Genomic DNA, 11,730 nt, shown 5'->3' with positions numbered 1-11,730 from the left:
GACAGAGGGTTCCAAGTTTTTCTCCTTTGTCCAATACAAAGTATTGGATTGAGAGGAGGGCTCTTCTACTGACAGAAATTGATATCAACCATTGAGAGGACTGATTGATGGCTGCAATATTGGCCATTGAGAGGACCAGTTGATGGCCGGTGAGGTGCATGACAATGTCCAGTCAGCACCGGCTATTGATAGGGGTGTCTCCTTTTGAGGACTGGTCATGGAGCAGGGGGGAATCGGGGGAGCCCCTTTCACAACCTGGAGGTGCTATTTTGGGGACTCTGAAGTGTGAAAAAGTCTTTGGGTGGAGGACTAAAACTGTGCCGCAGTCGTGCAAGTTGGGGATTTAGTCCCTCAGATAGTCCCGCGCGGTGAAGATGCTCTAAGTACATAGTGAGAAATGTTGGAATTCTTCTTATGATGACACTTCTCAAAAGAGAGAAATCCACAGCAAGTGTATATGAATTATATCCACTTACAGGCTGAAACAATATTTTTATTTCATGCTTGCAGATTTGGCCCATCCCAAGGTGGAACAGCCAATTGGCAAAGAAAGTCAAGTGCTTCATGGTCAATGATGCCAGTGTCATCAACAACATAGATCAAAGATCAAACTCCAACATCTTTAATTGATCCCAATCTTCCTGAGACAAAAAGGAAACTGAAGATGAACATCTTCATTACCTCTTTCAGATAATCATCATCACTTAATGGCAATTACTCTCACAAACTCATTGATGATATAAGCACACTTGATAGTGAGTTATATACTTTAATGAGGAACTTAGCTATCTGAAAAGATAAGAAACTGAAAATAATCATCTTTGTTATCAGCCAATATCAACAAGACTAGCTAAGATTATAACTTCAGGTTTCAACATAGAAACTATTGTTATAAAAGTAATGTGTTAAACTATCACACTGAACACTAGTCAATCATTAATGATAATGACAACAAATTTTATTTCTTTTTGAATTAGAAATCTTGTCATACTAAGAATAAAGAGGTAAAATATTATCATCAGCTTCATTTTTTTATCTTCTAAGGCCCTGTTTGGCAGTGTCATATTACACAGCGTAATGTTCAAAATGCAATACCATTACATATTGTAATTTTTTTTTTTTTAGGATAGGCTTTTGAAAGTAAGCTGTCATAAAGCTTGATAGTTTACTTCCAAAAGATCAGGCACCAAAATGATGTTTTACATAATGTAAAGGGGCATGCCCCGATTCTTTATTGTGTAATAATGACACTGCCAAACAGGGCCTAAGATATGTACATAGCAAAACTGAAACAAATACAATACATCATACATGGAGTGTATATGGTAAATGTTTTTGTTGAAGATGCATACCTACATGTTCCATTTTTTGTTTTTAGCCATTATATATAGGATAATGTGTCAAATAAATGGACATGTAGGTATTCATCTTTAATGAAAAACATTTACCATATACACTCTGTGACATATTAGGGGGGTTTACAATTGAAATTTACAAAACTTTGGGACACATTTTGAGGTGTTTATGAACATTTTATCAAAAAATTGATAAATTTTACTGATTGATCAGTATCATCTGCTGCTATGCATTTTCCCAAAATTTTAAAATTTTGTTCATAAAGGCCTTTATAAATTTGGCTCCAAATTTTAGTAAAATTCAATCCACAATAGGGGGGTTCACAATAGGATAAAAGTAAAATTTTAGAGTCAATTTTAAGGTCTTTATCAACAAAATTTTAAAAATCTGGCAAGGTGTACAGGACTGGGTATCCCCTGAGAATCAAAGCAACATCTTTATTTTTTAAAAAGTTGTTCATAAAGGCCTTAAAATTAGCTCTAAAGTTTTATTTTTATCCTATTGTGAACCCCCCTAATATGATAAAAATAAAATTTTAAGTCAATTTTCAGGCCTTTGAAAACAATTTTTCAAAAATGTGGCAAGATGTACAGGATTGGATCTCCGCTGACAATCAGCACAACTTCTTCACTTTTTAAAAAGTTGTACATAAAGGCCTTAAAATTGGCTCTAAAGTTTTATTTTTATCCTATTGTGAACACCCCTATTATTGTATTTGTTTCAGTGTTGACTGTAGCAGGCTGGTTTTATCTGCCTTTAGGTACAATTTCCATTCTTTTCATTATCAAATTGTATTTAAAAGACAGATACTTATCCAAAGAAATAAACCTTTAGTTTTCTGAAAACTTTCAAGAAATTTCCCTTTTTAAGGTGAATAAAAGCAGTGTTGAGCTGTTCTTGGTCATTTGAGTCATTCTCCCAGCCAGGCTCTTGTTCTTCTGGTTTGGAATCATCAGGATCCATGTCATCCTTGTCTTCCAAGGTTCGGAAAAAAAAAGAAAACAGCGCGGACAAGCTGTTACACAACAGCTATATGCAAGTTTTGTGATTGGAGAGGATAAGACCTTGATAGCCTTGTTTTATCTTGTTGCTGCTTTATGTAGGCTCGGCGCGGTGCAGTGCGTCTGGCTGGATGGTTGGACTTCTGACCCGCCCCGCCGGGTCCCCGCCCGACCGGATGGCCGGCACCGATACATGTGACGTCAAGGTGTTCGAAGCGGGCATTGAACTATCCGAGCATCTCGGCTGTTGACCGCCATCAAAAAGCCAATGGAAGCCGTCCAAGCTAGCAGTCCGCCACCATCGATCATCGTCTCCTATCATACTTCACCGTCGCCTGACGTCTGGGGACGCATACAGGCCGACCTCCATCGCCAGCTGCCACTCAAGACCCTCCACTGGAAACCGAAAAATCGGCCACTCAGACTTATCCCTTCTCTCCCAATCGCCTTCCAAGCTTTCGATCCCGCTAAACCGCCTTCGCCCTCTTCGACTCCCTTCGTTTACCTGCTTTTCGTGGCTTGTGATGTGAGGATTGCCTTCTTCTTTTGGTCTTCTTTCTCAGCCCCTAGACTGATTTCTGTTGCAATTTGAATTTGTAGGACCATGAGGCGTACAAAACTATCATCAAACAAGAAATTCGAACCTGGCTAGATTCCGTCCAAGCCAGTCATTCAGAATGGCTGATCGTGCATGTATCTACCGCACCCAAACTCAACCCATCCACCGCTGGGATCTTCCGTACCAAAACTGGGGTGTTGGACAAACTGAAGGCAGATTTCAATCCGCAAAAGATGGAAAGGTAGTCCCTCTTTTTTCCCTTTGAAAATCGCAACTCGTTCGGCAGCCCGCATTCGATTGAATTGATAATGGATTCCTATTCTCTGCCCGGGGTTTAATTGCTTGTCTGGAGGTGTATTCAACTGTCCTACATGAGCACGATGGATTCGATCGTCCAGGCTAGTATGCAAGACTCGTCTACCCAATGGACCGAACTCATCACCAGACTCAAGCAATCCGTACTCTTGGTCTTCGAATTCAGAATTAATGAAATGGAGGAATCCTTGCGGATGATGGTTTCTAAGAGAAGTCGGCACGGCTGGGATTTTCAAGCATTTTTCATTCAAAAGGTGGGCTCTGCGACAGACATGACTACTCCTCTTTGTCGCATGTTTGTTTCAAGTTCAACGAAAATTGAAATGTGTGTCTCTATTTCTAGGCGCAGTTAGCAAATCAGTTCGAAATGATGAATTTGTTCGAGGATAGTTTGATCCAGTATGATGAACTAGATGCCGCGTTCTCACAATCCCTCTCAGGTCAGCCACTGTTCGTAAATGCACATTATTCTTGTCATTCAGCCACGCAGGCCTCTAATTTTAACGCTGGGAATATCAATCGTGTACACCTGCCTCAGATTGCCCCCAAATGTGGCATGACAAAATTTACGGCAAAAGCTCAAGCCGCTATTCCAGACTGGCACTCAACACTGATCCCTCGCAGGAGTATCTCAAGGTGGTCGGTGCAGGTCAAATGTCAATTTTCGATTTAAGGATCTTCATATTTTCTAAACAGATCAGCCTGTTGGGTCAATTGGGCCGATTAGACGAGGCAGTCAAGAGGGCATCGGTCTTCATCTCGACTTTCGCAGCATTCCTCCGATCTCATGAAGTCAGTAGTCTTTTTTCATAATTTTATATAACTTCATTCCGGTAACCAATAATCACCGATTGACTGTAGCATACATGGCCGGCCAACTACATAGAGTCTTGGGTCTATTGTGCATGCAATGAATTGGTTGAATGGTGCGAAAAACGGATCACTCCCGGCAACAAGGATATCGCAACTTTGGACAGCTTGAGGTGCTGTGCGCAATTGCTTGAACTGGCCCACTCTCAGGTTGAGTGAATGAACTGGCTCCAATCATTTTTTGATTCAATGCTTTCTATATCTGACACCCTTGATAACGCGACTAGCTTGACCGCATCGGAATTCAGGCTGGACATCTTCCTCCAATACACCCTTTTAATATGTCATTGAGTCACGCGCCAGAAGTATCCTCTGAACAATCGAGACCAAACTCATCTCCGTCCGTAACATCGCCAGCCAATCTGATCGATTCCCTAAAAGACCCAAAGACGTTCGAAAAAGTCTACCTTGATCTGGCTCGACGGACGATCAACCTTTACCAATCCACCGGTCGACGGCGTTCGGCTCTGAAGCTTCACTGCAAAACCGCCGCCTTCGAGCAGACCCAAGCGCGTCAAGAATCCGCCCATCGGTTATACTCCCATCTGCCGGCCCATTATGTTGATGATAAATGGACGACGATCGAGTCGAGCCTGTTGGATCGATGCGCAAGCCTCCAGAAAGAGCTGGGATTATCAAGGGAATGGCTGCTCAGTACATTGGCCCTGGTTCGCTCAGGGGTCACCTATGAGCCAGGCAAATGGTCCCAAGATGTCATGCTCAGATCTTCAACTCCCTCCCAACCCGACCAGGCAGGTCCTTACGACCAATCTACTCTGGCCAGTAAGCTCATGCAAGATATCAAGGAACAATCCCTGAAGCTAGAGAAAGACTTTGCTGCCATCGGCTTTCCTATCTTCTCGATCATGCTAAACTCAACCATCGGCCGTCTGTCTAAAACCGCGGAAAGATCGGTGGTTGAGGCAAAAATCACCAATCTGTTACCCTGTGTAAATCTAAAGTTCAACATCGAGCTCACTTCTTTCTACTGTATTCTTTTTTTCCCTGTCGTCTATGAATGATTATGATAGCTGACTGGAAATTTGAGCTGTACAACAACCAAAGCCGATCCAAGTCGAAGCGGTTCGCATGAAATTCACAGGCAAGAAATCCGAGACGTTATGGTTCACGGCGGGCGCTTCTCGTTTAGTACCTGGCCAGACGGTGATCGACTTGTTTTGTGCAGTCAGTTCAAGCCTTCAACTGTCACTTATACTCTTTTCTCAATTATTCAACTACATATCTCCTCCCGTCCCTTTTTTCCCGTTCTTCTTTCGATGAAACAATTGATGCTTTATCAATCAAGACGCCTGTCGCCGAAACTTTGGTGCTCGATGTCTCCCAAATCCGGATCAGCAGGATCTTGTTTCAGTATTATCATCGCCCACAAGGATCTCAGAATGAAAAAGGTCTTGACCAAGAGGTTTTAGAGATAGTTTCATTTCCTAAAGATCTGTTGGGCTTAGAGATCCAGCTGGAACTACCTCCTGATAGTGGGCTTGATTAATCAATTCTTTTCATTGTGACTGAAAGTGGAAAACCTAGCCTCATTTTGATTTTTTTGTGCATGAAACTATATGTAGTTCGTGTGGGAGAAGCTAGGAAATGCCTTCTGCGATTATTTAGTGGGAGGAATCATTTGTCACAGGCCGCGATCAGCATTTCTTCAGACTCAGAAATAAAGTTCGAATTCAACAATTCCACTCTCTGCGATCATCTCGATAATCGTCAGTTTTTTTTTCCCAATCTTGCTTGTTGCTAGCAGATAATCACTTACTTCCGTATGGATGTCTCAACAGAGGTTAAGTTGGTCAGCGACTGTGAAAATAAGGTTATTGTTGAAGGAATTCAACCCAAGTCGACAGTTTGCCTGCTCGTACCTTTCCATACGTCCGTAGACGAATCACATGTTGAGGTCGGTCTTCTTTCTCCCTTCCCAAGATGAAATCAAGATTGCAGGGAGAGAGTCTTATAGTTCCAGATTTCTGCTTATTGAAATTTCAAGGTCAATATCAGTGTCGACTACCGACTTCGTGAAGATCCGAGTATCAAGCGAACCTTTCGAAAGGCATCCAAGCTGAAAATCACACAGCCCATCGAGGTGAAAATCCGCGAGATCTTTCGACCCAATTGGTACGAGCTGTCACGCGCTGCTTGGGTTTCCTCCTTCCCCTTCTCATTGTTATCTTCCCGGCTCATATATTTCTTGTTTCTATCTCTTGCGGAGTGACAGGGTGTTTACCAAGTTCACACTCAGCACCCATCGCGGCTGTCCTTTGAGGATCGCGGGGGTTAGTCTGGAACTCGACGAAGAGACAGTAGCTTCCGATTCACTGCTCTCGATATCACCCGCTTGTACAAAAATGCCATCGCTTGTAAGTATATTCATCATGACTCTGGGCATTCAGAGATCCGTGTCGGCCTCGTATTATTTCCCAAATAATCTCTCGATTGCTTGCGGCTGGGAAGAGTTGCGACCTCTCGATTGATGGATATCTATCTGTCTCTTCTTGAACAGGTCATCCTTCCGTCTCAAACCTCAGATCATATCTTTAAGGTCGCTGCCGCCACTACCACCACTCCCTCTTCTACTGCTCATAGTAACTTTTCCGAGGTTATTGGTCTGTTGTATTCTCTTCGCCCGCCTCCCGCTCTCATCCAAGGGAGGATTCTTCGAGAGACAGATTTTGAGGTGTTCATGATCCTCGGTTTGGGTTTTGTGTTTAGCTTCCTCTCGGTTAAAATTAATCGTCAAGTATCGGCCAATCATTACTGGTATGTAGAAGTCCTCCGAAAAACTTGACCTGCAGCTTGGATGCGTCAGGATTGATTGTTTCCATGTGGATACGCAAATAAATTGACATCCACGTCTTCATTTACAGAAATTACAGAATGTCTAAGAACAAAATTGATGGTGGGCTTGGACGAAGACCAGAGACAGACCGTTAGCTTTCTAGTCGAACAAGTGAGGGACATCATGACGCACGAAGAGCGATATGACGAGCAATTCTATTCGACTTATCTCTACGATCACGTCTTGCATACGCGGATTCTGGAGGAGAGGGTCGACTGGAGTCTGGTCTGTGAGCGGGTCGAGAAAGATCAAGCTAAGAAGCGCCAACTAGTAGATCGAATCTGTACGGTTCTTAAGGTTTGTTCAGAGTTCTAACATTCACATCTCTTAAAGCGTGGTAAGCTCATCGGAACTCATTCGCGCTTCTTTCGGATCCCTCTCAGGACTCTTCTCCCGTCATTTGCCCACCTAATCTGCCTTGGCAAAGCATAACCCATCCGTTTACATTATCAAGATCAGTCGTCAGTTTCTCTTATCTTGGTTTCCTTTCTTAAAACATGTGAAGACGTTCAAATTCTGAACTTCAGCCCGGCTAATAATGAGTTTGGATGTAATCTGGCAATAAAACCCGTTTGTGTTTTTGTGGAGACTTTTCAGATCTTGGCTACGATTGATTTTCAACGAGCCTCAGGAGAAGAAGGCCAAGTAGGACAAGTAGGCAGACCGGTGCCAATTGATCTGCTCATCTCGACCTCTTTCAACTGGGCCACTCCGTCTCCGGGTCGTCCGCCCGTTGGCTTGGTTTATGAAATCGCTGAATCGTCGGATCAGTGGTTGATCGGAGGTCGTAAACGTGGAATGTTCATTGCTCGGGTTGGCCCCTCCTTCTTTCTTTATTTGTCATTATTTGTCATAGTTTTCTTGCGTTCTAGATCCATCCTTTCTATCTCTTCGGTTGCGCGAAGTTCTGACTGTAATTATCTGTTCCTTTTGTCTGGCTTTGTTCTGCGCTTGGTTTTAGGACGATGAAATCGAAAAAATAAATTTGGTCCTAGTCCCGCTCAGGCCAGGATACCTGAACGTCCCTCGGGTGACGATCAAGTTAACAGAAACCAACGCCGACCGATCGATAAGACCTACTATGCCCGTAACCTCCGGATCCACAATAGCAGCAACCGCGGTTCCAAATCTTTGCGCCGAGCAGGGGATAGGCTCGAAGCAGGATATCTTAATCCAATCCTCTTATTCTAACGCCCTCCATCACTTCTTGGTCGTCCCTTCTGCAGCTACTTCTAAGTTTATCGTCCCGTCTATCCGCCCGAATCCTGCTCTCAAGGATCAAACATGATACCCCCCCCCCCCCCCATATCTTATTTTACATGACATGAACAGAATGTTTGCTTTGCATGTAAGGGCACATTAGTTTACTTTGCTCCAGTCATTTGTTTATTATTTAGGCTGCTTGGTATGTATACCGTCAAATCCTCTCATTGCTTTGCAATTATAGTTTATCATTTCCTCTGAGTCACTCGCACGTTCAAATTATTTTGAAAATGTCTGAGACGCAGGCTGCTTGGTCCTCTTACGGTGATTGATTAGCCAGTAGTTTGATTATTCCTCTTCATCCAATTCTAAGCCATCCAAATTTTCCTCCTCTTAAGAATGATCAGATGATTTGCTTGAATCCTCTGCATCTTTCCTACACCAAGGATTCACATTGGGCAAACCACCAAATAATTCATCCATTTCAGCATAAAGGGTACAGATAATGTCAAGCTTCTCAGCAATTTTACTGATTCCAGCTTGTTGATCCTGTTAAGAGCATTGGTTATACTTAGTAGTTCATTTCCCTCTTCATGCAGAACTTGTGACATTAGCAACCTAGTCTGCAGCAGTCCTGAGTTTAATTGTTCAAGAAGTGTCTTGTTTCTCTTTGTAAATTTTGGGAAGAACGCAAAGTGCACCTGAGATGATGATGATTCAAATCTAAGTAAATGATGACTCTTGACAAGACAGCTTAGGACTCCAGCAACACACCTGAGATGATGATGATTCAAATCTAAGTAAATGACAACTCTTGACAAGACAGCTTAGGACTCCAGCAACACAAGGATTATTTTGATTGTTGACGATGTTTGAGGGACGCGCACAAGAGAGTTTAATACAGTGACCCCACCATGTAAGCATAAGGATGGTGGACAAAAATCCTATGCTTCTTATCAAGGTAAAATCCCAGCAAAACCAAGAGAATGGCCGCGGGAAATCTACATTTATGCTATGCTTACATTGTGATTATGCTTACATTGTGATTATGCTTACATCGTGATTATGCTTACATTGTGATTATACTTACATCGTGAATGCTTACATGGCGGGGTCACTGTATCTATGTTATAAGAAGATGGGAATAAAAGATGGGGTAGGGATGAGGAAAGTTTTGGGTCAGTTTGGATATTCTTGGTGTCTTGAGGATGTGAGAGGGTGTTGATGTGCTTACTAGTCTCTTCCTCACAAATAGAATGATGTAAACGCGTGAGGAAAAGACCAGCAAGGTTGTGCAAGTGTGAATTGCTTTTGATGGCGGTCCAAAGTGGGGTTAGGGTTTCACTGGTACTTTTTGGATGCTGGTGAGAATTGACAATACTTGCTGCGTATTCATAATGAGACAAGTGGATACTCATAATCTAACACTCTTCACTTGGTTCTCTAACCAATCATCATTGTTTAGCTTCAAACTCACATCCTTGTCAAGTTGTTGCTCACATCTCAACACTCCTGTTCATTTCCGTTTCTATCTTGTTCATCAGCACTCAGCCATGTTCTGATTTCTCTGCTCATATCTCTAGGCTGGTCTTGAGTGCTATTGTTAGAGCTGGTTGATTTGAACCCGGGTACCTGCAGTGATTTTTGCCTAATATGAGACACCCGCACCCGCGGAGCAGGTATCAGCGGTACCCGCTCCGGGTATTTGCGGGTACCTGCTGCTTAGAGATCAACAAAATGGACCCTGGTACTGGTTGCACTGCCGGTACCCGCACGTTTTTTTGCAAAAATCAGGCACCCGGCACTGCATCTGGCACCGCCGGGCAGGTACCAGCGGTCTTTTTGGCGGGACCAGTTGAGTTTTTCTTCCCAAATCACTCTTGCAAGTCCCCTAGGACTTTGAAATAAAAAAAAAAAGACATGTATACTATTAGAGATGGCCAAACAAACACGCGGGCGGGTACCCGCCAATAGGTGCAGATGTTCAGGATTCCAAGGAAAATGTGGCAGGTACCTGGGTATTTACAGCCACACCCACCCATAGGTGTATGCAACAATGGGAAGTTACTTACGTTACGTTATCCAGCGGGATTTTTGTAACGTAACTTCCCACCGTTACCAGATAACGTGTTATTGCTATCTGGTGAAATGTTCCTTTGCTTTTTTGGATAACGTAACAGAGGGGACTTTCTGCCTTGATGCTGCAAAAAATAACGCCAATAACGCGCTAACCGCGTTATCTGGCGCAAAAGCACCGTAAAATTGGCAAAAAACCCGCGTTATCCGCACGTCATCCTCCTCAGATTGCGGGGGATAACGTAACGGGTCTAATAAAACAAAAAAAAAAAAAAAATGTAACTAAAACAACGCTGCTGTTAGCGCAATGATAACGGCACCGATTCAGTCACGTTATCCGTTACTTTTCGTCATGGATAATGTAACTTCCCATTGTTGGTGTATGTCTTGTTGGCCCGCAGCCGCGCACCACAGTATCTCCGGCCCCGACCGGGCCTCCTGTCTCCCTTTTCATATCCGTCAAGGCTGCTCATTGAGTCGCGGGACCCATTCAGAGGACTGCGGCGTAGTTATCTCATTGAGTCGCGGGACCTAATTGATGAAGACCCAGTTGAGGGGAAAATGGTAGTATGTGAAGTAGCAGCAAAAAGGTCTGCTAAAGATAAGATAAAAACTACAGTTCTTTTTAGTAGTAGAGGCGCAGAGCGCCGCTCATTGAGTCACGGGACCCAATCAGAGGACTGCGGCGTAGTTATCTCATTGAGTCGCGGGGCGCAAGTTTTCTTGCATGTTCTAAGAGCACCAAGTTATAAAATGAGTGATTGATGAAACCAAAAATTATAAAAAAAGCTTTGATCAATCATCTTACCAAGACGCTGCTCATTGGTAGATTGGCTCCCCCTGGGTGTGGCGCTTGGGTCAGTTGTCTCGCAATCTTTGGTTTTGTCGTTGGATGGGTATTTGTCTCTTTGTGCCGACTGCTGTTGGGCCCGCTTAAGTGGTCAAGGCATTGGTTGTTGGCTGAAGTCAATGAGTGCATCCAGGGTTTGGATCCCACCTGACATGTATATGTACAACCCCAACTGTGTCGGAGGATGGGCGGTCCGCAGCCTTCACAGCTCAGCTACATATATCCGTGAGCAGGTGTGGAACAAAATACCCGGGTACCCGCAGCATTCTTTGCCTAATATGAGACACCCGCACCCGCTGGCAGTGTGGTGTGCTGTGCCTGTTTCAATTCCAAAAGGAAATATGAAAAGGTATTATGATAGTACAGCTGTTACATACAGGTGGAACCCATTACAAGAGGAGGAGATAATCTTACACAACAGTTACAACATTTACATACATACACTCTTTGGTAGCCACAGCGGATTGGACGGAAGAATACACAACGTGGATACAAGGACAAGGGAGGAGGAAGGAAGGAGGACCAGAAAGAGGCTTTGACCCCCAAATCCTGGAAAGGAGGAGTATTTCAGTTGGGTGCAGAGTGCATGGAAGGTGGCTTGGTTACATAGCAACACCTTCTGAAGGATATGGAAGGTGGCTTGGGT

At 43.6% G+C, this 11,730-nt stretch overlaps 1 protein-coding gene across 1 annotated transcript; it reads left to right on the top strand.

Moving 5' to 3' along the window:
* Positions 1–2,625: 2,625 nt before the first annotated feature.
* Positions 2,626–8,243, top strand: PtA15_1A730 (uncharacterized protein; the record flags this gene model as incomplete). The annotated part of the gene is made up of 19 exons (XM_053165788.1): positions 2,626–2,883; positions 2,958–3,157; positions 3,269–3,485; positions 3,575–3,671; positions 3,770–4,023; positions 4,093–4,251; positions 4,329–5,051; positions 5,167–5,286; positions 5,408–5,594; positions 5,685–5,828; positions 5,901–6,016; positions 6,107–6,234; positions 6,335–6,476; positions 6,620–6,722; positions 6,829–6,876; positions 6,984–7,252; positions 7,339–7,416; positions 7,553–7,768; positions 7,917–8,243. 19 exons carry the CDS (start codon positions 2,626–2,628, stop codon positions 8,241–8,243), a joined length of 3,786 nt encoding a protein of 1,261 aa, XP_053016944.1.
* Positions 8,244–11,730: the final 3,487 nt, after the last annotated feature.

This window comes from Puccinia triticina, chromosome 1A (genome assembly GCF_026914185.1).
Source record: "Puccinia triticina chromosome 1A, complete sequence".
In the NCBI taxonomy this organism is placed as follows: domain Eukaryota; kingdom Fungi; phylum Basidiomycota; class Pucciniomycetes; order Pucciniales; family Pucciniaceae; genus Puccinia; species Puccinia triticina.
This window is presented reverse-complemented; position numbering and strand designations above follow the sequence as displayed.